At 44.8% G+C, this 26,168-nt stretch overlaps 1 protein-coding gene and 1 non-coding gene across 2 annotated transcripts in view; one reads left to right on the plus strand and one right to left on the minus strand.

The window, feature by feature from the left end:
• Positions 1-26,168, minus strand: part of pyroxd2 (pyridine nucleotide-disulphide oxidoreductase domain 2) — a 61,491-nt gene that overhangs the window by 27,309 nt on the left and 8,014 nt on the right. The window contains exons 3-6 of the mRNA XM_060842499.1: positions 22,665-22,758; positions 14,397-14,470; positions 2,464-2,619; positions 240-393 (exon numbers count right to left, since the gene is read on the minus strand). Coding sequence (XP_060698482.1) covers positions 240-393; positions 2,464-2,619; positions 14,397-14,470; positions 22,665-22,758 — 478 coding nt within the window. The remainder of the gene's footprint in view (positions 1-239; positions 394-2,463; positions 2,620-14,396; positions 14,471-22,664; positions 22,759-26,168) is intronic.
• On the plus strand, positions 8,054-8,126 carry trnak-uuu (transfer RNA lysine (anticodon UUU)). Its single transcript has one exon. It is a non-coding gene; the product is annotated as a tRNA-Lys (tRNA).

Genomic DNA, 26,168 nt, shown 5'->3' on the forward strand with positions numbered 1-26,168 from the left:
AAAAATCCATACTTGCAACTGACATTTGTTCTACATTCAATGAACCAATCAGGGCTGAAAGCAGTTCATCTGGTTTTCCTGTCATTTGTCTGACCTTTCTGTTTTGAGCAAATTTAGCTTTTGCATTTGTTTAAAAAAGGAACATTTGCAAAACTTGCAAAAGTATGTCATTGACTGCAACGTGCCTCAGGATGGCTCTGTGAAGGGCGCTATACAAAGTGCAGTTTCTGTTCGATTACCTGTTTGGATGAGAGGTTTGACAGTGCGTAGGGATTGTATCTTCTGCATCAGTGAGCCACTAGTTAGTGACGAGACATCCACGGGGACTGCATCCAATAGGGGCTCCACGGACAGGGCCATGTGATTGATGAAAGCTTCATATTCTGCATATGACTAGCAAGCAAAACACAACTCACACTTAGATGTCAGAAAATATTCAGACTCCTTTTTTGTTCATTCACATGATGTGAGCATCCCTGTCTAGTACAGAATTTATTGCAGTTAAGTGTCAACCCCATTACTGTGGGTTTGGGGTTACACACATACTCCAGACCAGGTAAGGATGGCAGTTTCCTTCCCCAAAGGGCATTAGTGAACCAGATGGCTTTTTTTAAAAACAATAGATTCTTAGCTCCTTAATTCCAGATTTTTATTGAATTCATCCCCCACCATCAGGGGATTTGAACCTGGGCCTCCAGATCATTACCTAGGTTAATAATCCAGTGATAATACCACTAGGCCATCCCCTATATCAGACTGACTTAGATATTTAACCATCTTTGGAGGAATTGCATGTAGAAACTCATTGCTCTCCAAGGATTGTCAAACAGTTATCAAATGGTATCTGCCCATCCTCACACACACCCCCATTCAACTCTGACCTACTATCCTACAAAAGGAGTCTTCCAACCCTCTTCTTCATGCACAGGGAACCATTGTGCCCCAGGATGTTTTCATTATCTCAATCTGAACAGTAGTTGTTTGTTCGTGAAGCTGAGTGTGAGGAAATGCAAAAGTTGAATTTATATAGCAACTATCATGACCTCAGGATTACACCATATTGTCTTACAGCCAATGAAATACCTTTGAAGTGCGGCCAATGTTTGGACATATCAACTTGTGCACAGCAAGCTCCCTCAAGTGATAATGGCCAGATCATCTGTTTCATGAGACGTAAATGTGACCTGGACACTAGGGCCCTGTGCTCCTGGGAAATAGTGCAATAGAATTTGATCTGTACAAGCCGCTGTAGGCTTTAGTCCAGTCATCCCCAATGCTCCAACTCTCCTTCACCAGAAGACTACCTTTGTTTTTGGGTTAGAGCAGCCATCTTTAGTTGGGTACATTCCTATAAGTTCGATCAGAGGACCTCCGACTTCTGATCTTCCCAGCATGCTGAGCAGCCCTTTCTTTCACAAATAAAACAAATTCTATCATGGGATTTGGGCATCACAGGCAATGTCAGCATTTGTGGTCCAGTTGGAAATGCCCATTGAATGGAGAGGCTTACCATACCATTTCAGAAGGTCAGTAACAGTCAGTCACGTTGGTGTGGAGTCACATTTGGGATCACACCAAGTACAGATGGAAAATTTCCTTCCCTAAAGGACATCCATGAACCAGATGGGTTTTGGTGACAATCAATGGTTGTTGCCATGGTCACCATTGAAGAGTGTAGCTTTTTTTTCAGATTTATTCATGGGGTTCAACCCAGTAGCAGTCATGATGGGATTTGAACCTGTGTTTTTAACAATTGTTCATGGGAAATGGACATCGCTGGCAGGTCAGCATTTATTGCCCATCCTTGGCTGCCCTTGAAGTATGTGGCTTTCTAGGCCATTTCACAGGGCGGTTGAGAGTCAACCACACTGATGTGGGTTTGGATTCACATGTAGATCAGGTCAGTTAGGGATGGCAGATTTCCTTCCCTGAAGGGCATTAGTGAATCAAATAAATTTTTTCCAACAATTGATAGTGATTCGTGGTCATCAGTAGATTCTTAAATCCAGATTTGTTTTAAAAACTTGGATTCAAATTCTACCATCTGCTGTGGTGGGAGTCAAACTTAGTGCCTGGGACATTAGCTGAGTTTCTGGATTAATAGTCTAGTGCTAATACCACTAGGCCATCACCAGTATGTGTTCCTAATGGCATTAACCTGAATTTTTGGATTATTAGTGTCATCACCATTCCCAATACCCTATCATGCCTCCCCCTCCCCTTCCCCGGTCTCCAATACTCTTATAACAAAGAAATAAAAAGCCTTCAGAAGAAAATTAAACAAAAAGGAAGCACTTTTATTTTTCCAATTCCTTTACATATGTTTCCAGCGTCATGTCTATAAGATCCTATTTCGATTCATGGAGACTCTGGGACAATGTAACCGACTTGAGTCTATGTGTGTAACTTGGGAGATTGACTTTTGTGGGGTTAGAAAAGAACGCTCCTGACAATTGGAGTTACCTGTGCATCTTTCACTGAAAACTGTGCAATTTGCTTCTGGGTCTCTTCCATGTTATTGCCCATCAGGAGTGAGCGAGGTGGTTTCCCTCCTACTCCGTCCTCTAACATCGGGGTGAAAGAAGATGGGTTCCGTACGTGTACCTTTAATCCATGTTTCTGTCACGAAAAAAAGAGTACAAACTCATGCTTAGAAAATGTATTTTTCCAAATTAACTCTATCAGGTTTGAATGAGCAGGTACAAGCAGCACACGATGCTGGGATTTTGAGTTGGGAAACAGCAATGAGGTTAGGAAACTGTCAGGTAAGGAAAGAGACAGGGATGTGGAGATCCTCATGCAGATATCCCAAAAAGTTAACAAGTTCAGCAGGTAATAGGGAGGGTAAACGGAATGTTAGCCTTTATATTGAAGGGACTGGAGAATGAAAATTAGGGATGTCTTAATAAGACTATACAAAGCACAAGTCATATCACAGTTGGAATGCTATGAACAGCTTTGGGGCCCTTAGCTAAGATAGACAGGCATAGGAGCCATCCTAGAGGAGGTTCTCTAGGGCTGACACCAGGTATGGTGGGACTGTCTTATAAGAACATGTCAAGTAGGTTGGGCATGTATTCAGTGGGGCTTCGAAGAATGAGAGGAGACCTTATTAAACCATGAGCGTGTTGGACTGAGATGGACAAAGTCGGAAGTCACACAACTTATAGTCCAACAACTTCCCTTACTTCCCTCCAAGGCCCCAAGGGATCCTTCCATATCCGCCACAAATTCACCTGCACCTCCACACACATCATTTACTGCATCCGCTGCACCCGATGTGGCCTCCTCTATATTGGGGAGACAGGCCGCCTACTTGCGGAACGTTTCAGAGAACACCTCGGGGACACCCGCACCAACCAACCCAACCACCCCGTGGCTCAACACTTTAACTCCCCCTCCCACTCCATCAAGGACATGCAGGTCCTTGGACTCCTCCATCGCCAGACCATAGCAGCACGACGCCTGGAGGAAGAGCACCTCATCTTCCGCCTAGGAACCCTCAACCACAAGGGATGAACTCAGATTTCTCCAGTTTCCTCATTTCCCCTCCCCCCACCTTGTCTCAGTCCCAACCCTCGAACTCAGCACCACCTTCCTAACCTGCAATCTTCTTCCTGACCTCTCCGCCCCCCCCCCCCCACCCCCACTCCGGCCTATCACCCTCACCTTAACCTCTTTCCACCTATTGCATTTCCAATGCCCCTCCCCCAAGTCCCTCCTCCCTACCTTTTATCTTAGCCTGCTTGGCACACTTTCCTCATTCCTGAAGCAGGGCTCATGCCCAAAACGTCGATTCTCCTGCTCCTTGGATGCTGCCTCACCTGCTGCGCTTTTCCAGCAACACATTTTCAGCTCTGATCTCCAGCATCTGCAGTCCTCACTTTCTCCTTTTAGTTCAACAATTGATATAAAATCACAAGCTTTCGGAGCGCTGCCCCTTTGTCAGGTGAAATATTCATTTAACCTGGTGTCATCTAACCTCTGACTTTATTAAAACATGTAAGATTATTGTGAGGAGACTTGACAGGGTAGATGCAGAGAGTTTAGGACCAGATTTTTATGACTGGGATGAGGATGAATATTTTAGTCCCAGAGGGTAGTGATTCTTTAACACAAAGGGCTGTCAAGGCTGGATTATTAAATATAGATCAGTAAGAGAAGAGAGTGTGGTGCTGGAAAAGCACAGCAGGTCAGGCAGTATCGAGGAGCAGGAGAGTCAGCGTTTCGGGCAAAAGCCCTTCATCAGGAATGAGGCTGAGAGACGAGGGATTGGTGAGATAAATGGGAGGGGGCTAGGGGGAAGGTAGCTGAGAGTGCGATAGGTGGATGGAGGCGGGGGTAATGGGGATAGGTCAGAGGGGAGGGTGGAGTGGATAGGTGGGAAGGAAGATGGGCAGGGAGGACAGGTCATGAGAGCGGTGCCGAGTTGGAAGGTTGGATCTGGGATAAGGTGGGGGGGAAGGGAAAATGAGGAAAGTGGTGAAAACCACATTGATGTCATAGGGTTGGAGGGTCTCGAGGCGGAGGATGAGGTGTTCTTCCTCCAGGCATCAGGTGGTGAGGGAGTAGTGATGGAGGAGGTCTAGGACCAGCATGTTCTCAGCAGAGTGGGAGGGGGAGTTAAAGTGTTCGGCCACGAGGCAGTCGGGTTGGTTGGTGTGAGTTCCTGGAGATGTTCTCTAAAGTGCTCTTTCGTCTAGATCAGGAAGAGAATCAAGGGTTCTGGGGAAAAAGCAGAAAGTGAAGTTTGGATTATCAGATCAATCACGATCTTAATGAATGATGCAGCAGACTTGATGAGCTGAATGAACTCCATCTGGTTTTATGCTGTTGGTGCATAGAGGCAGCACAACTTAATAGAGGCTCTCTCACCTTTAACATTGCGAGGTGAAAGGATCTGGAAATAGCTTACGCTAAAGAATGGTGGAGGCAGATGCAATAACAAACATGATAAGATCTTCAAGGCGAAAAACTAAAATGGAGTAAACATAGCTCTTGTAAAGAGCTGGCATAAAGGCATTGGACTAAATCGCCCCTTGCTGTATTGAACAATTCTATGGAATCAATGCAAAAGGGAAACCACAAGGTCCAGTGGGCCTGAACCTGGAGCTAAGGGTTACAAGGAAATGGGAACAGCCAAAATACCAAATGAGTTTTTCAGTTCAGTGTTTACAACTTGCATTTGCGTCACCCTTTACTGTAGTAAAATATTTGCACGTGTAATACCAAGTGACATTAGGAAAGGTGACTGGAAGCTTGATGTAAGATAGGTTTTAAGGAATGCCTTTAAGAAGCAGACTGAGAGTGGTAATTAGCTGAAAATGTGTTGCTGGAAAAGCGCAACAGGTCAGGCAGCATCCAAGGAGCAGGAGAATCGACGTTTCGGGCATAAGCCCTTTTTCAAGAAGGGCTTATGCCTGAAACGTCGACTCTCCTGTTCCTTGGATGCTGCCTGACCTGCTGCGCTTTTCCAGCAACACATTTTCAGCTCTGATCTCCAGCATCTGCAGTCCTCACTTTCTCCCCAGAGAGATGTGCAAGTCAGGTGAATTGGCCATGCTAAATTGCCCGTAGTGTTCGGTAAAGGGGTAAATGTAGGGGAATGGGTGGGTTGCGCTTCGGCGGGTCGGTGTGGACTTGTTGGGCCGAAGGGCCTGTTTCCACACTGTAAGTAATCTAATCTAATCTAGAGTGGTACTTGTCCAGAAACAGAACTGAGCAATCTGATAGACTGGATGTTAACTACTGAGCAGGCAATTGTTGAACAGACTGGATGTTTAAGGATGCGGTTAGAAAGCATTACACAGAGGTCATTGAAACCTGCCAGAAAGCCTGGTTTAAATCAATTCAAGACAAATTTTCATGAGGACACGCACAAACAAAGCACTTTTTGACAGGAAGGGGATGAGATGGATGGGCAATCCTTCCCGGCTTAGGGTCGACTGTTCCACGTACTTAAACAGACAAACAGGAAGATGGGGGTCGCTTCAGGCTGCTTTAAGAAACAGAAAGGGGCTATAACCTTCAGCATTCACGCAGCACTAAGATACAATGAAGGCACCATCTGGAAAAATGTGAGTGAGGGTTCAGAGTACAGCAGGTTGTGTGGGAAAAAAGCAAATCAGGTTTGAGAATTCAGCGAGAAACTATGCCTGAAAGGAAATATTAGAATTCATTCATTTCCATTTACTAGATGACAGAAAGGAGTACCCTTCAACAGTATACAAGATGTTATGTTCACTATGAAGTGTTTTTGGACACTCTAGGCATTAACAGTGTCTACAGAAATGCAATTCCCCTTCATTCCCTTTTTACTATCTATTCTAATTCAAAGCTGGTCATTTCGGATGTATTTGTTAATTTGAATTGAAATCATGCAAAGAAAAATTCTCCACTATTACTCCATTATAAGTATTGAATTCCACCTACTTTAATGAGGTTTCTTCATCAGAAGGTAGACTGACACTGAGTGAGTAGAGTAAGCTGCAGTGGGATGGGGTTTCTGTCCAAAATCTATTGCTCAGGCACGTAGTGCAGGGCACAGACAAGGACGGAATCAGGAGGAGGGAGGAAGGTTCGGAACTGTGGAAAGCAAATCAGAGTAGATAACCCAGCCCCCACCCTCCTCCCATTTTTATCTCTCACATACCAACCAAGGCACCTCCCATACCTCTGTTTGATCCCCTTCATGCCCAGAGGACTACAGGAATGGGAGGAGGCCATTCAGCCCATCAAACCTGCTCTGCCATTTAATACAACTGTGGCTGATTGAACACTGGCAACTGCCCCTGTGATTAGCAGCAGGAAGAGCTTCCAGCAGAGGGTGACCGAGAAGGACTTACACTGCAGCAGATTGTCGTGGGCCTGGTATCAAGGAGCGCAAGGTACAGGACTATATGCTGAGGCACATGATAAAACTCGGAGCAGCTGCTGCCAAGATGCAGTGGGGAAAGACCATTGTGTAAGGTCCTTCTGCTGAAGAATAATGGGAGTCCATTTGGTAATTGGGCCTTCCTGACACCTCAGCTAAATGTGAAGAGGTTGACTGCAAATATAAAGAACAATGAACATCAAAGACTTAATTTGTTCTCTGGAAGTTAAGACAGTGTAGATATAAACAGATCCATTAACTATACAAGTACCAAAGATTTCTTTCTATCAATAAAGCATATTTTTGCAATTCAGTAAAAGAGAGCCAGGAAACAGAAATGTACTATTGCAGGGTAAATAGTAAGGCGTTGGTCCTAGAGGCTTCAGAAAGCAGCAACTCAGGAAAATTTCCAGGTAAGCTCAGGTAAAATCCTTTTAACTTTCCTCTTTAGTCTGACTGCAGTTGAGATGGCTGTTAGGGCAGACACACATTCTTCCTGCAGGATGTGGGAGCTCAGGGGGGCTTCCATCATCCCTGAAGCTGACACGTGTGGGAAGTGCACCCTCCTGGGAGACCATGTTAGGGAGCTGCAGCTGGATGCACTAAGGATCGTCCAAGATGCTGAGCTCTTCACAGGTAAGGGTTTTATTGAGGTGGTCACATCTATGGTGCAGGCAGGGAGTAGCCTGGTGACTACCTGGAAAGGCAAAGGGAGGAGGCAGAGAGTGCAGGAATCCCCTGTGGCCAATCCCCTCAAAAATAAGTACACCATTTTGGACACTGTTGGGGGGTGATGACCATTCAGGGGAAAGCAGCAGTAGCCAGGTTGGTGACACTATGGCTGGCTCTGGGGCACGTGGGCAAGAGTAAACTGGACCTTAGTAATAGGAGAGTCAAGTTAGGGAGAACAGACAGATAGGAGGTTTTGTATGCAGCCTCCCGGGATGTCTCAGAACAACTGTAGAACATTCTCAAGTGGGAAGGTGAGCAGCCGGAAACCATTGTGCACATTAGCACAATGAGATAGGCAGAAATAGAGAGGAGGTCCTGCAGAGTGATTATAGAGAGCTAGGAAAAAAGTTAAAAACCAGAACCTGGTCAATGGTAATCTCCAGGTTAAATGCAGTGCCACATGTTAGTGAGTGTAAAAACAGGAGGATATGGCAGATAAATACTAAAACCTGGGTAGCTCAGTCGGTAGAACATCAGGCTTTTAATCTGAGGGTCCAGGGTTCAAGTCCTTGCTTGGATAGTTGCTTTTAATGGGTGGCATGGTGATTAGCACTGCTGCCTTGGTTCAATTCCCACCTCAAGTAACTCTCTGTGTAGAGTTTGCACATACTCCCTGAGTCTGTGTGGGTTTCCTCCCGCAATTAGGTGCGGGTTAGGTGAATTAGCCATGCTAAATTGCCTGTAGTGTTAGGTGAAGGGGTAAATGTGGTGGAATGGGTTGGTGTGGACTTGTTGGGCTGAAGGGTCTGTTTCCACACTGTAAGTAATCTAAATTGATGCAGGGGGCATTGATTGAGGTTTTTTAGATCATTGGGATCTTTTCTGAGGCTGTTCAAGAAGGGCGGGTTGCACCTGAACCAGAGGGGGACCAATATCTGGGCGGCCGGGTTTGCAAGTGCTACATGGGAGGATTTAAACTAGATGGCGGGGGGATGGGATTCTCAGCAGCAGGGAGGCAAGTGGGAGGCTGGAAGGAGATACAGTAATCAGAAATAATAAAGTGAAGGAACAGGTTAGGCTGGAACACAACAGGGAGCAAGAAATGGATTAAATGGCAACTATTTCAATGCTAGAGCGCTGACAGGTAAGGCCGATGACCTCAGGGCATAGATAGGTACTTGGGACAGGGATATTATGACAATCACAGAAACATGACTAAGGGACTGGCAGTTTAATATGCCAGGGTACAGATGCTTTAGGCAGGACAGAGGTGATGGAAGGAGGGGAGGGGGAGTTGCATTTTTGATTAAGTCGAGTATCACAGCAGTAATCAGAGATGAAACAACTAAAGAATCATCCAGTGAAGCTTTGTGGGTGGAACTAAGAAACAAGAAGGGGATGGTGACGTCATTGGGGTTTTACTAAGGGCCCTAAATAGTCAATGGGGATTAGAGGAACAAATGTGCAGGGAGATTGGGGAGACTTGCAGGAGCAATAGGGCCATCATAGTAGGGGATTTTAATTTTCCTCACATAGACTGGAACCGCCAGAGTGTTAAGGGCTTATATGGGGTGGAATTTGTTAAGTGCATTCAGGAAAGTGTCCTCAAGCAGGCTTACTCAGGAAGGGGCAAAACTCAACCTGCTCTTCGGAAATGGGGCAGGGCAGGTGACAAGTGACAGTGGGGGAGGACTTTGGGACCAGTGGCCATAGTTCTATTAATTTTCAAATAATTATGGAGAGCGACAAAACTGGTCCACAGGCTGAAGTTCTAAACTGGGGCGAGGTGAATATTGATGGAATTAGACAGGAGTTTGCAGGAGTTGATGGGAGTAGTTTGTCTGCAGACAAAAGGACCTCAGGCAAGTGGGAGGCCTTTAAAAGAGAGAAAGCGAGAGTTCAAGGTCAATATGTTCCTGTGAGGGTGAAAGGTTGGCAGAAATAGGGAACCCTGGATGACAAGAGATATTGAGGTTTTGACCAGAAAAAAGGAGGTGGCATGGTTCCAGGTACAGGCAGCTGGAGTCAAGGGAATCCCTGGAGGTATACAGGGAATACAGAAGTTTACTGAAGAAGGAAATCAGGAAGGCAAAAGGGGGGCACGAGATAGCCTTGGCTGAGAAGGTCAGGATGAATCTAAAGAGGTTCTTTAAAAGTATACTAAAGGAAAAAGAATAACTAGAGAGAGAATATGGACTGTCAAGGACCAGAGTGGACATGTCTGTGTAGAACTGCAGGAGATGAGTGCGGTTCTCAATGAATATTTCTCCTCTGTGTTAAACATGGAGAAAGACATGAAGACTTGGGAACTTGACGAAGTTAGTAGTGATAACTTGGGAACAGTCTATATCACAGTAAAGGAGGTGTTGGATATATTAGAATGCATGAAGGTGGATACATCTCTCGGGTCTGACCAGATATATCCAAGAACACTGCAAGAGGCTACAGAAGAAATTGCGGGGACCTTGGTTAATATTTTTGCATCATCATTAACCACATGAGGTCACAGAGACTGGAGGGTAGGAAATGTTGTGCCCTTACTCATGAAGTGCTGCTAAGAAAAACCTGGGAACGACAGACCAGTAAGATTAACATCTGTGGTAGGTAAGTTACTCGTGAAGATTCTGAGGGATAAGATACACATGCATTCAGAAAAACAGGATTGGATTAGGAGTGGTCAGCATGGCTTTGTGCATGGGAGATCATGCCCCACAAATTTGTTCGAGTTCTTTGATGAAGTGACCAGGAAGGTTGATGAGGGCAGGGTGGTAGACATAGTCTATATGGATTTCAGTAAGTCTTTGATAAGTTTTCACATGGTAGGCAGCTCCGGAAGGTTGGATCACATGGACTCCAGAGGGAGCTGACACATTGGACACACAATTGGCTTGATGATATGAAGCAGCGGGTAATAACAGAAGGATGCTTGTCGGACTGGAGGCCTGTAACTAGTGGAGTGCCTCAGGGGTCGTTGCTGGGCCCATTGCTGTTTGTTATCAATACCCATGATTCGAATGAAAATGTACAAGGCATAATTAGTAAGTTTTCAGGTGACACTAAAATAGGTGGTTTTGTGGACAATGAGGAAGGTTCTCAGAAATTGCAGCAAGACTTTGATCAGCTGGGGAAGTGGGCCAAGAAGTGGCAAATGGAGTTTAATATAGACAAGTGTGAGGCCTTGCATTTTGGAAAGCCAAATCAAGGTAGGAGGTTCATGGTGAATGGTAGGGCCTTAAGGGGTGTAGTGGAACAGAAGAACCTTGGCGTTCAGGTGCACTGTTCTCTGAAATTGGAGTCACAGATAGACAGGGCAGTGAAGAAGGCTTTTAGGACACTGGCCTTCATCAGTCAGGGCACTGAGTATAGAAGTTGGGATGTTGTGTTGCAGTTGTACAGGACATTGGTGAGGCTGCAATGGAGTATTGTTTTCAGTGTTGGTCAACTTGCTATAGGAAGGATGTTATTAAACTGGAAAGAATGCTGAAGAAATTTACAAGGTAGTTGCCTGGACTCGATGGTCTGAGTTATAGGGAGAGATTAGAAAAGCTAGGACTCTTGAGAGTGTAGGAGATTATGGGGGGGATCTTATAGAAGTGTATAAGATTATAAGAGGCATGGATACGGTGAACACACTTAGTCTTTTTCCCAGGGTTAGGGAATTGAGGACTATAGGTCATCAGTTTAAGGCTAGAGGGGAAAGAATAAAAGGGAATCTGAGGTGCAACGTTTATACACAGAGGGTGGTACGCCCATGGAATGAGCTGCCAGTGGAAATGGTTGAGGCATTTGGACAAATACATGGATAGGAAAGGTTTAGAAGAATATGGGCCAAGTGCATGGAAATGGGGTTAACGTGGATGGACATTTTGATCGGCATGGGCCAGTTTGGGCCAAAGGACCTGATCTATGCTGGAGGACTCTATGACTTCAATGCCTTTTACCAACCTCTACTTTAAATATACTCAAAGACTGAACTAACACATCCCATTGGGGTAGAGAATTCCATAGAGTCACTGCCCTCTGAGTCAAGGATTTCCCCTCATCCCGGTCCTAAACGGAATCCTCCTTACTTCTAATTCTGAACTTCATAGTCAGAGGAAAACTTTTACCTGCACCTACCCATTCCATCCCTTTCAGTATTTAGTAAGTTTCAATGAGATCACCTCTCGTTCTTTGAAACTATAGGGAATACAGACCCAGTTTGCCCATTCTCTCCTCATAGGACAGTCCCACCATCCCGGGAACCTTCATTGTACTTCCTCTGTGGCAATTATATCTTCCCTGAGGTGAGGAGATGAAAACCGCACACAGTCCTCCAAGTGGGGTCCAACCAAGCTCCGAAACAACTGAAGCAGGATTTCAGCACTCTTGTATTCAGATCCTCTTGTGATAAAGATTAACATTGTATTAGCCTTCCTAGTATTGCTGAACAAAGAGACCTAGGGGTGCAGGTGCATAGATCCTTAAATGTTGAGTCACAGCTAGACAGGGTAGTGAAGAAGGCATTTGGCATGCTTGCCTTCATTGCTCAGTGCATTGAGTATTGGTGCTAGGAAGCCAGCTGTGCAGGAGAATGGTGAGGCCACTTTTGGAATACCGCATACAATTCGGTCTCCCTGCTCTTGGAAAGATGCTATTAAACTTAAGGGTGCAGAAAAGATTTGCAAGGATGTTGCTAAGACTGGAGGGTTTGAGCTGTAGGAAGAGGCTGAATAGACTGGGACTGTTATTCCTGGAGTGTCGGAGGCTAAGAGGTGATCTTTTTGTTAAATTTATTCACAGATGAGGGGTTCGCTGATTAGGCCATCCCAAATTGCCCAGAGGGCAGTTACAAGACAACCACATCCCTGTGAGTCTGGAATCACATACAGGTAATTTATAAAATCATGAGGGACAGAGATAGGGTGAATAGCCAAGGTCTTCTTCTGAAGCTGAGGAGTCCAGAACGAGAGGGCATAGGTTGAAGGTGAGAGTGGAAAGATTTAATAAGGACCTGAAGGGTAACTTTTTCACATAGAGGGTGGTGTGTGTATGAAATGAGCAGCCAGAGGAAGTGGTGGAGGTTGGTACAATTATAAATTTAAAAGGCATTTGGATGCATAGCAAACATGAACAGCAGGATTGGATAAAACTTAAAAATCAACAAAGGATGACTGGAAATGTAATGTAGAGAGAGAAATTAGAGTATGAGAAAGAGACAGAAATAAAAAAAGGTCATAAAAGTTTCTAAAGAACGTTTTAAAAGAAAAAGAGTAACTTAAAGTAATCATAAATCCTCTAGGAAGTGAGTCAGGAAATGAAGTTTGATCACGCAGAGGCTGGTGCGTGTATGGAATGAGCTGCTGGAGGCTGGTACAATTACAGCATTTAAAAGACATCTGGATGGGTAAGTGAATAGGAAAGGTTTAGAGGAAGGATTTATGCTGGTAAATGGGACTAGGTTGGATTGGGATGTATGGTCGGCATGGACGAGTTGGATTGAAGGGTCTTTTCTATAATGTATGACTGTGATTCTACAAAAGCACACAAACATTGATCAATCTCTGTATGAATATACTCAACAATGGAACATCTACAGTCTCTGGAGTAGAGGACTCCAACAATTCATAACTCTCTGAGCACAGAAATTACCCCTGAGTTCAGTCCTTACTAATTATCCCCTCATCTTGAGGTCATGCCATTTGGTTCAACACCCTCCGGTTAGGTGAAGTAGAACTCTTGCATCTGCCCTAAGTCCTTTGGAGAATTCTGCTGCTTTAATTTTACTCAATTCTCACTCTCCTAAAGCCCACAAAATGAAGGTCAATTTTACAGACAGGTGACATTTCAGTGTCCCTTACATCCCAAGGTGTTTCATTTCCTCATGGTAAGTGTAGACCATCACTTCCTTGCTACGTGCGGATGCGAATGGAACTGAAGAGTGTTGTTGACTTTCTGCCTTCCTCTCACACCAGCCCGTTGCCCAAGATACGAGTGCAAACATCACACATGATATTCTTCAACAAGTAGCATTGTCAAGTTGTGTGACTGTGGTGAGAATCTCTGCACAACCCAATCTTGTGCTCACCCCCATTTTCCAAACTTCATTCAGTTTTGGAGTTAGGGCTTAGTGGTTGGTGGTCAGGAGTAGCAGCCCCAGCTAAATCTTTCATCTTTCCTATATGTGGGGCACTTTGGTTTATAGAAACACCTCAACTGTAGGCCCTGGCTGACAGTCCAAACTGCATGCTGAAAGCTTCCTGTCAGACCTTGTTTTTAATTCACTCGTGTGTTTATTGCCCACTCCTAGGGGAAGGTGATGGCGAACTGCCTTCTTGAACCCCTGCAGTCCATGTGCTGTAGGTTGACCCACAATGCCCTCAGGGAGGGTATTCCAGGATTTTGACCCCACGACAGTGAAGGGACCGTAATATATTTCCAAGTCAGGATGGTGAGTGGCTTGAGAGGGGAACTTGCAGGTGGTGGTGTTCCAAAGCATGTGCTGCCTTAGATGGAAGTGGTGATGGGTTTGGAAGGTGCTGCCTGAGGATCTTTGGTGAATTACTGCCGTGCATCCTGTAGATGGCACACACTGCAGCGAATGAGTGTCGGTGGTGGAGTGAGTGGATGTGGCACCAATCAAGTTGGCTGCTTTGTCCTGGATGGTGTCAAGCTTCTTGAGTATTGTTGGGGCTGCACCCGTCCAGGCAAGTGGGGAGTATTTCATCACATTCCTGACTTGTGCCTTGCAGATGGTGGACAGGCTTTGGGGAGTCAGGAAGTGAGTTACTCACTGCAGGATCCCTAGCCTCTGACCTGCTCTGGACACTACTTTTTCTACAGAACATTTCTTAAAAGAAAGTTGCCTCACCTTCAGCTCCAACTCTTTGTAGATCTGAGGTCTCAGCAAACTGAGCACATAAGATGCACGTGAAAACTTAAAACCTGCAGTTTTAAAGCACAACAAGAGATCCATAAACAGTATGCACATTTCTGGATATGTAAATGAACATTTCATTGTGAATATGCTCCGTTCAATCATCACAAAATGTTTCCTTTTTTTAAAAAACAATCAATGAACTCAAAAAATTCAATAAACCCCAAACCTCAGATTGCAGATGACCCAATATTTCTTGTACTTCCATTTAACAGCAATATAGAGGTTGAGGGCATTTCATCAAATCCCTAAAGTATATTCAGCCCACTGAGTCCACACAGACCATCTCACCAAGAACCAAATCCCTACCCTATAATCCTGCATTTCTCATGGCCAATTCACCTAACCTGCACATCCCAGGGCACTAGGGGCAATTAGCATAGGCAATCCATCTGACCTGCACATCTTTGGACCATGAGAGGAAACCACAGCATCTGAAGGAAACCCATGCAGACACGGGGAGAACATGTAAGCTCCAACAGACAGTCGTCTGAGGGGACAATTGGTCCCTGGTTCCTGGTGCTGTGAGGCAGCAGGGCCAACCACTGAGCCATCGTGTCACACTAATTTTAAATCTGAGACTGATAGTTTTTTAATAATAGTACATTGGGGGCAGCACATCAAAACCTAATAAGCATGGCATATTGGCTCAATGGTTAGCACTGCTGCCTCATAGTGCTAGGGACCTGGGTTCAATCCCAAGCTCGGTTGACTGTCTGTGTGGAGTTTGAACATTCTCCCTGTGTCCGTGTGGATTTCCTCCGGATGCTCTGGTTTCCTCCAACAGTCCAAAGATGTGCAGGTTAGGTGAGCTGGCTGTGCTCAATTGCCCGTAGTGTTCAGGGATGTATTAGTTAGGAGTAAATGTAGAGTAATAGGGTAGGGGAATGGGTCTGAGTGGGTTACTCTTCAGAGGGCCAACGTGGACCTGTTGGGCCAAATGGCCTGTTTCTACACTTAGGGATCCTATGAAGCATAGAGAGCAGGAGTAGGCCATTCAGCCTTTCAAGGGGGAGGCAATGGGAGGTATTATTGCTGGACTGTTAATCCAGAGACCCAGGTCATGTTCTGGGGACCTGGGTTTGAATCCTGCCATGGCAAATAGTGGAATTTGAATTCAATAAAAATCCGGAGTTAAGAGTCTAAGTATGACCATGAATCCATTGTCAATTGTTGGAAAAATGCATCTGGTTCACCAGGGACTGGATCAGCTGGGAGGGTAATCACTGGAGTTTAGAAGGATGAGTGGAGCGATGGGGAATCTCATCAAAACCTATAAACTTTTGACAGGACAGATGGAGGAGGTCACAGCTGAAGGATACGGGGTGGGCCATTTGGGACTGAGATGAGGAGAAATGTCTTCACCCCGAGAGTGGGGAGCCTGTGGAATTCTCTGCCACAGAAAGTGATTGAGGCCAAAACACTGAATGTTTTCGAGAGGGAGTTAGATATAGTTCTTCAGGTATAAGGGTTCAAAGAGTATGGGGAGAAAGCAGGGACAGGATACTGAGTTTGGTGGAGTTTGAATTCAATACATATCTGTAATTAAAGGCCTAATGACTGTTGTTGATTTTGAGGGGGGAAAGCCCCATCTGGTTCACTAATGTCCTTTAGGGAAGGAAACTGCCATCCTTACCTGGTCTGGCCTACATGTGACTCCAGACCCACAGGAACGCGGTTGACTCTTAACTGCCATCTGGGTAATTAGGAAGGGCAATAAATGGTGGCTTAACCAGCGATGCCCTCATCCCATGAATGAATGAATACAAGTCTACCCTGCCATTTAATCTGATCATCCAACTCAGTATCCTGCTCCTGCATTCTCCCCATACCGTTTTGAACCCTTATACCTGAAGAACTATATCTAACTCCCTCTCAAAAACATTCAGTGTTTTGGCCTTAACTGTTTTCTGTGGCAGAGAATTCCACAGACTCCCCACTCTCTGGGTGAAGGTATTTCTCCTCATCTCAGTCCCAAATGACCCACCCCGTACCCTTCAGCTGTTCCTTCCTGGCGAGTCCTGTTAAACATTTATATGTTGGATGAGATTCCCCATTGCCTCACTCATTCTTCTAAACTCCAGTGAATACAGTCCCTGCTGATCCAGTCTCTCTGCTTGGATCGGGGGCTGGAGACTCGGGGCAGGAGCAGTGTTGGGGCCTGGGGTTTCTGCCCCTACCCTTAATTAGGAATATGGGGCACAGCCAATGTATGGCCTTAAGATAATTAAGCGGAGGAAGAGTAGATCACTCGGGCCCGTGTGTCTGCTATGCCACTCAACAAGTCCATGGCTGATCCCCTACCTTACCCTCACCTTCCTTCCCCAACTGCCAAATAACAGACATCCTTACCTGGTCTGACCTACCTGTGACTCCAGAGCTACAACAAAGTGGTTGACTCTTAACTGTCCTCTGGACAAATTAGATTAGATTAGATTAGACTTACAGTGTGGAAACAGGCCCTCCGGCCCAACAAGTCCACACCGACCCGCCGAAGCGCAACCCACCCATACCCCTACATTTACCCCTTACCTAACACTATGGGCAATTTAGCTTGGCCAATTCACCTGACCCGCACATCTTTGGACTGTGGGAGGAAACCGGAGCACCCGGAGGAAACCCACGCAGACACGGGGAGAACGTGCAAACTCCACACAGTCAGTCGCCTGAGTCGGGAATTGAACCCGGGTCTACAGGCGCTGTGAGGCAGCAGTGCTAACCACTGTGCCACCGTGCCGCCCACAGTGGCACATAGGGATGGGCAATAAATTCTAACCTGGCTCAGTGACGTCCAAATCCTATTAACAAATTTTCTAAACTTCAGCCAGTTTCAGCCAGTTTGAATCAAGTCATTAATTCATGCTCAGCTCCACGGGTTTAGTTTAATTGGCTTTTGTCATTGATTGCAGAGTGCTTTGAGAGGTCCATGCCATTAGCATGAGGTTGGACTTTTGGAACTTTAATATACTAGTTACTTTACTAGTCCAATGTGTCTGTTACTTAATTACTGTATTCTATTTACCCAGACTTTTAATAAAGTGAGTGCTTTATCTGAACCCATAACCTGGAGGTGCCGGTGTTGGACAGGGGTGGATAAAGTTAAAAATCACACAACACTAGGTTACAGTCCAACAGGTTTATTTGGTTAAAAATCACACAACACCAGGTTATAGTCCAATGGGTTTAATTGGAAGCACACTAGCTTTCGGAGCGACGTTCCTACATCAGGTGATTGTGGAGGGCTCAATCCTAACACCTGTGTTAAAATCGAGCCCTCCACAATCACCTGATGAAGGAGCATCGCTCCAAAAGTTAGTGCCTCCAAATAAATCTGTTGGGACTGTAACCTGGTGTTTTGTGATTTTTAACTTTGCATACCCCAGTCCAACACCAGCACCTCCAAATTGTGAATTTCTAACTTCATCTAAACCCATGTATGATGACCTGCCTCTGAAGAGCTCCCTCTGATGGATATAAGTTCAATTACATGATAGACACTGAGTCAGAGTCATACAGCACAGAAACAGACCCTTCGGTTGAACTAGTCAATGCCAACCACAATCCCTAACTAAACTAGTTCCGCCTGCCTGCCCCTGGCCCATAGCCCATCAAACCCTTCCTATTCGTGTACTTATCCAAATGTCTTTTAAATATTGCAATTGTACCCACATCCACTACATGCTCAGGAAGTTCATTCCACACACTAACCACCCTCTGTGTAAAAGGTTTGCCCCTCATGTCTTTTTAAAATCTTTCTCCTCTCAACTTAAAAACATGCCCCTGGTCTTGAAATCCTCCATCCTAGGGAAAAGACAACCACCATTAACTCTATCCATTATTTTACAAACCTCTGCAAGGTCACCTCTCAACCTCCGACACTCCAGTGAAAAAAAGACCCATCCCACCCAACCTCTTCTTATAATTCAAAGCTTCCATATCCAGAAAGATCCTGGTAAATCTTTTCTAAACCCCCTTCAGTTTAATAATACCCTTCCTATATCTGGGCGACCAGAACTGGACATGGTATTCCAGAAGAGGTCTCGCCAATGTCCTGTACAACATCACATGACTTCCCAACTCCTATACACAAAGGATTGAGCAATGAAGGCAAGCGTGCCAAATGCCTTTTTAACCACCCTGTCTATAAGTGATGCAAATTATAAAGAATTATGTAGATTAGATTACTTACAGTGTGGAAACAGGCCCTTCGGCCCTACAAGTCCACACCAACCCGCCGAAGTGCAACCCACCCATACCCCTACGTTTACCCCTTACCTAACACTACGGGCAATTTATCATGGCCAATTCACCTGACCCGCACATCTTTGGACTGTGGGAGGAAACCGGAGCACCCGGAGGAAACCCACGCAGACACGGGGAGAACGTGCAAACTCCACACAGTCTGTCGCCCGAGTTGGGAATTGAACCCGGGTCTCGGGCGCTGTGAGGCAGCAGTGCCACCGTGCCGCCCACAAGAATCTAATCTAATCTAATGTACTTGCATCCCTCGTTCCCTCTGCTCTATAACACTATCCGAGAGGGAGAAGGTGAGGACTGCAGATGCTGGAGAGATAGAGTCGATAAAGTGTGGCACTGGAAAAGCACAGCAAGTCAGGAGGCATCCAAGGATCAGGGGAGTTGACGTTTTGCATAAACCCTTCATCAGGAATGTGGGGGGGAGGGAGCTGAGAGATAAATAGGAGGGTGGGGGAAGGTAGCTAGGAAGGTGATAGGTGGATGCAGGAGGGGGAATGATTGTGATAGGTCGGTAGGAAGGGTGGAGTGGATAGATGGGAAGGAAGATGGACAGGTAGGACAGGTCAAGAGGGTGGTGCTGAGTTGGAGGGTTAGATCTGGGATGAGGTGGGGGGAGGAGAGATTTGGAAACTCGTGAAGTCGACGTTGATACCGTGTAGTTGGAGTATCCCAAGGCGGAAGATGAGGCATTCTTCCTCCAGGCATCAGACGGTTTGGAATTGGCGGTGGAGGAAGCCCAGGATTTGCATGTCCTTGGCGGGGTGGGTGGGGAAGTTGAAGTGGTTGGCCATAGGGCAGTAGGGCTGGTGGATGGGTGTGTCTCAGAGAAATTCCCTGAAATGCTCCGCGAGTTGACGTGCTGTCTCCTCAATGTAGAGGTGATCACATCGAAAGCAACGGACGCAGTAGATGAGGTGGGTGGATGTGCAGGAAAATCTTTGCCAGATTGAAAAGAACACTGCCCAAGTCCTTACTATTAAGTGCATAAGTCCTATGCTTGTTTGCTTATCAAAATGCAATATCTCTCATTTATGCAGATTGAAATCCATCTGCCATTTAATTTGTATTTGTATTAAAACAGAAAGTGCTGGAGAAACTCACCAGCTCTGGCAGTATCTCTGGAGAGAGAATTTAGAGGTAATGCTTTGAGTCCAGTATAATTGGAAGACTGATGGTTTTTACATTGTAGATAAAGAGGAGGGGGTGGAGAAGTAAATGGAACAGATGGGAGCGATGTCCCAGAGTAAAAGGCAATGATTATGGTGTTAATGGTGGTGAAGAAGTGAAATAGATAAAGAGTAAGTGTTATTAGTAGAAAATCGATCATCCCCTCTTCAGATCCAAAGAATAGTCATATTGGATTTGTAACTTTAATTCTGTTTCTCCCTTTATAGATTTTGCCAGATCTGAGTTTCTCTTAAACTTTATTCCTATTTTTATTTTCAATTTTCCAGCAACCACAATTTTCTGTTTTTGTTTTAGTCTTGCATTTACATAGCTGCTTTCAATGCCTCAGAAGTCACAATGTGCTTCATAGCCACTGAGGTACTTCTAGAGCAAGTAACTATAGCAATGTAAAGAGTGAAATAGAACAAACAATTAATTTGCATGCAGCAAGTTCCACCAAACAGCAAATTAGTCATAAGCATTGAGGGCCAGCCAACTCAGTGGTCTAACCAGCTGATTTGTGGTGCAGAAAATTGCCCACAGTGATTAGCTGAGGTTACAATGAAGAATTCTCTTTCTCAACATTTCCCCTCACCTCAGACACAGTGACCCTCAGGTTAAACAATGACCAATCGTCTCTCCCTGACAGATTCACCCTATGGGTAAAAAATGAGGTCTGCAGATGCTGGAGATCACAGCTGAAAATGTGTTGCTGGTTAAAGCATAGCAGGTTAGGCAGCATCCAAGGAATAGGAAATTCGACGTTTCGGGCATAAGCCCTTCATCAGGAATGAGATTCACCCTATGGTCTAGTAAGACTATGGTTACTTTACCTTTAATGACCACACAATTTGTTTTGGTGAAGTTTGCCTAAGTGAGTAGTGGGAACCATCAAGGTAAACAAGACGTATTCAGATGAACACTTGGAAGGACAGAACTTGTAGGCTACGAGTCAATCATTGGAAATGGAATTGGAATAGATGGATGTTTGATGACCAGCATGGACATGTTGGGCTGAAATGAGCACCACTAGCATTGCCAATATTTATTACCCAAGTTGCATTTGGGAAGCTGGCATTAGGATACAATTACTATGCCGTCCATAGGTCAGCTGGCAGTGCTGTCTCTGAGTTACAAGGTACGATGTTCAAATCCTACTCCAACACTTCAGATCAAAGGTCAAGGCTGACACTGGAATCCTGAGGGGACTGCTGCACTGTCAAGATTGCTGTGTGGTAGACATTAAACCAAGGCTCCACCTAAAAGGTGGATCACATGGTGCTCTCTCAAAGTAGAGAAGGACAGACGTTCCCAGATGCCAGCCCAGTATCTCTCAACCGTCAGAAACACCAGATAGCATGGTCATTGCTGCCTGTGGGAGCAAGGTGCTATGCACTAATTGCCCATCAGATTTTCCAAATTGTAACAATGACAACACTTCAGAAGTAAAGTGCGTTTGGACATCTATTGGAGATGAAAGGTGCTAGAGAAATGCAAGTGCTTTTTCTATTCTCAAATGATTGTCATCCGATCTCCTTTACAATAGTCTTAGGAAGGGAGTGTCAGGGTCCTTACACATCAGCAGCGAAGGAATATTGAGATATTTGCAAGTTGGAATGATGTGAGACTTGATGCCCTTACCTTTATAAAGGCCATGGGGTCCAACAGCATGGAAACAGACTGTCTGGTCCATGTCAATCAAGTTTCCCAAACTAAACTAGTCCAATTTGCCTGTGCTTGGCCCATATCCCTCTAAATCTTTCCTATTCATGCATCTGCCCAAATGTCTTTTAAATGTTGTCGGCAGAAGTGGGTACTGCAGATGCTGGAGATTAGAGTGGTGCTGGAAAAGCACAGCAGGTCAGGCAGCATCCGAGGAGCAGGAAAATCAATGTTTTCAGCAAAAGCCCTTCATCGGGATTCAAGGTTTCAGGCAAAAGTCCTTCCTGATGAAGGGCTTTTGCCCGAAACATTGATTTTCCTGCTCCTCGGATGCTGTGCTTTTCCAGCACCACTCTGACCTTGATTTTAAATGCAGTAACTGTACCTGCATCTACACAGCCTCTGGCAGTTCATTCCACATATGAATCACCCCTGTGAGAAAAAGTTGCCCCACAGGTCCCTTTTAAATCTTTCCCCATGCACCTTAACCCTATGCCTTTTAGTTTAGATTCTCCTACCCTAGAGAAAAGACTCTTGCTATTCACCTTATCTATGCCCCTCATGATTTTATAAACCTCTGTAAGATCACCTGTCAACCTCCATGCTCCAGAGAAAAACGTCCCAGTCTACCCAGCCTCTCCTTATAACACAAACCCTCTAGTCCCAGTAACATTTACCCAGGGACGGAGTGCTCACTGTTCTCACTCCAACTGCTTTCTTGGGGCGACACGGTGGCTCAGTGGTTAGCACTGCTGCCTCACAGCACCAGGGACCCGCGTTCGATTCCCACCTCGGGTGACTGTCTGTGCGGAGTTTGCACGTTCTCCCTGTGTCTATGTAGGTCTTCTCCCACAATCCAAAGATATGCCGGTCAGGTGAATTGGCCATGCTAAATTGCCCTGTAGTGTTAGGTGCATTAGTCAAGGGTAAGTATAGGGTAGGGAATGGGGCTGGGTGGGTTACTCTCCGGAGGGTTGGTGTGGACCTGTTGGGCTGAAGGGCCCGTTTCCATACTGTCGGAAATTTAATCAAAATGTGCACTCTCTCAAATTTAATTACATCCTTACTGAAACCACAGGAGCAGCTTCTACTCAGTCTGACTGGAGTTGCTCCTACCTGGAATGAGTTCCTCTGTCACAGCAGCCCCACCAATTAAATGACGCCTCTCTAGTACGGCAGTGTTCACTCCAGATTTCTGTAGGTACGTTGCCTGCAAAAGGGCAAGTGACAAGTTTATTTCAGGTTTCCAGCCTCTGCAGTATTCTGCTTTTCAATTAGTCAGACTTCAACAGAGTTTCCCAACATGCAGTCCTGAAGATCAGAACTGGAGATGCATTTTCCAAAACATTCATTAAAAATGCTGCACAGGCATCATATGGAACTATTAGAGGTTTGTTAAAGTTAAACAGTGTTTCACAAATTCAATGCTGTATTTTTGAAGAAGTGCATACACAAAGGGCAGATAGGAGACAGGTTTTTCAGAAAGTAGGATACAAAAAATATGATAGTTCACTGTAACTTTTTACAAAAATTCACAAGAACGTTGGTTAGGTCACAGCTGGAATACTGTGTGGAGTTCGGCCACCTCACTGTAGGAGGGAGGTGATTGCACAGGCCGGGGTTCAAGGAAGATTCATTGGGATATCACCTGGGATGGAGCAGTTTAGTAACAAAGGGAGGCTAGATATCCTCAGGATGTTGCCCAGAAATGGAGGGTTCAATTTGGAATGAGAAGCGGGATAGGCTGGGACTTTTTCCACTGGAGTGTAGGAGGTTGAGGAGTGACCTTATGGAGGTTTATAAAATCATGAGGGGTATAGATAAGGTGAATGGTAGGCATCCTTTACCTAAGGTGGGGGATTTCAAGACAAGGGCACATATTTTTAAGGTGACAGGGGAAAGTATTAAATAGATATGAGGGGCAAATTTCCTACACAGAGAGTGTGTGGAATGAACTTCCAGAGGAAGTGGTGGATGCAGGTACAGTTGCAATGTTTAAAAGACATTTAGATATGTGCATGAATAAGAAATGTTTGGAAGGATAATAGTTAAGCACAGGCAGGTGGGACTAGTTTAGATTGGGATTAGTGAGTTTTGAGAAGATTTGTAGCTCATGTTGAGGTCCTGGATGTAAGTTTGCTCACTGAGCTGGAAGGTTCATGTTCATGAAGTTTGGGATTATGGTCAGCACGGACTGTTTGGACTGAAAGGTGTGTTTCCGTGCTGGATGACTATGACTTGGGTTGTTTTCTTTGTAGCAGAGCAGGGTCCTAACTGATGTGCATAAGATTATAGAGGGGAGCATGGACTGTGTGAATAGAAAGCAGCTGTTAACCTTAGTCAAAGGGTCAGGAACAGCTTACACAGTGAAGATGGAAGATAGGAGATTTAAAGAGGATTTGGGGAGAAGGGTTTTAACAAGCATGGTGGGAGTACGGAATGCACTGCTTGAGAGGTTAGTTCACACAGGATTCCCCACAACCTTTAAAAAGTATGTGATGAACATCTGGAGTGTCATAATATTGAAGGCTATGGGCCCAGTGCAGGAAAGTGGAACTATTACAGTTAGGACTTTATTATTTGGTGGTGTAGACTTGATTTGTCAAGTGACCTTTTCTTTACTTTTGATTCTATGATTTGAAGAAGTAGCCAAGGATGACTGGTGATCAGGAGGTGGGTGACAGGCATTTCCCTCAAGATGCATTCAGTCTTGGGGAGGTCTGCATCACTAGTACTTATTAACCGTTCCCCCAGTCCTCATGGGGAAAGATGGTATGGGTCTTCTCCATAAACCATCACAATCAATGTCGAGTTTTTGCGCGGGTCACTCCGTGCGGTGGTTTAAAGATAGCGTTTCTTGCTACAACATTTCAGAGGGGAGACAAGAGTCGACGATTGTCATGTGGATTTATCTAAAAGGCAAAACAGCAGGATTTCTTCCTGGAGAAAGACATTACCATCTGAAGCCATCTAGATTATTTCATCAGACAGCTTCAGCGTCACATTTCAACTCCAGGTTTTACTTCCAGATAAAACCCATTTCAAATTCTCCAACTCATTCAAGTGCTTAGGGAAAGTTTCAAAAACATAAAGTAATTCATCAGCGAACACAACTGGGCAGTGAAATTGGGAACAATATATTATATTTTACTCCTTTCCATTAATAAAATATTCCTTGATGACTCTAAGACGGTAAATTGGAGCAGTGTTATTTCTACATTTTAAAAAATGGAATTATCCCCAAAGGTAAGTATTTTGAATTGGTCTCCAGCTCCATGACCTTAAAAAATAAATCTCTTATGAACCATACAATCATTTCATCGGTGTACACCAACAAGTTCCTAATTTTCATTTTGATAATGGTGAACCTCTGAAACATCTCTACTAGTGCCTGTGTATCTTATGAAAATTTGACAATTTAACTAGCTTTCTTGAACAAGTGCACCTCACATCGGGTTGGGGGGGTCGAACCTCATTTGTGTTCTTCATATCTTGAAATTTGTGTAAAAGTTAACTGAAAATGTGATTTCAGGTTATTTCATGTGTAACTCAGTTATATTTAAAATTCCGATGAAGAGTCTTACCAGATTCAAAACATTAACTCTGTTTCTCTCTCCACAGACCTGCTGAATTTCTCCAGCAATCTTTATGTTTGCTTCAGATTTCCAGCATCTTCAGGAGAAAGTGAGGACTGCAGATGCTGAAGATCAGAGCTGAAGAGTGTGGTGCTGGAAAAGCACAGCAGGTTAGGCAGCGTCTGAGGAGCAGGAGAGTCAACATTTTGGGCATAAGCCCTTCATCAGGAATGAGGTGATTCCTGATGAAGTGCTTATGCTTGCAACGTCAACTCTCCTGCTCCTCAGATGCTGCCTGACTAGCTGTGCTTTTCCAGCACCACACCCTTCAACTTTGCAAATATTTCGCCTTTTATCAGGTTGGACAGATGGCTGATGAAAAGGAGCAAAGGGTAAAAATAACTTTAAAGCGGGATACAGTAGACATTGGAAATAGCAGAGACAGATGGAAAATAACACTTTGGAGGTCAGGCAGCATAGTGGAGAAAGAACCAAGAGCTGACATTTCATTTTGATAATCTTAGTCACAACCAAATGAAAGGTCAGCAGCCTGAAAGGTCTCTCTTCTCAGAAGCTGTCAGAACTACTGAGTATTTCCAGCATTTTCAGGGGTTTTTTTTAAATCAAAGAGTTTAAATCAATGGGTGCTGCTCAGATAGAGTGCACAATATGAAGTGGAACACTTTAGGGGAGTAATTCTGGTCTCACTTTTCTCTTCAGTAGACAGAAGTTGCGGATTTGGCAATAGAATATTCTTGGCTATAGAACATAGCATTCCACAAGGATAGGTCAAAGTGATCCAGCAGATTGCAAGTACAATTTAATGCATGGGGAGATAAAGAAATATGTTTGCTGACTCAATGGTAAGACATTGAGACTGAACAACTTAGAGAGAGAGATGGAAGGGTTCAGATAGATAAATAATTGAAGGTGTAAGCGCAGGTACATAAACACATAAAAATACAAACAAAATAAAAAAGGAAGATTATAAATAGGAAGAATTCGAGAGGCTTGAGCGAGGTTATAAAGTGTGCAAGGTATAAGT

Source organism: Hemiscyllium ocellatum, chromosome 22 (assembly GCF_020745735.1).
Source record: "Hemiscyllium ocellatum isolate sHemOce1 chromosome 22, sHemOce1.pat.X.cur, whole genome shotgun sequence".
NCBI lineage: Eukaryota > Metazoa > Chordata > Chondrichthyes > Orectolobiformes > Hemiscylliidae > Hemiscyllium > Hemiscyllium ocellatum.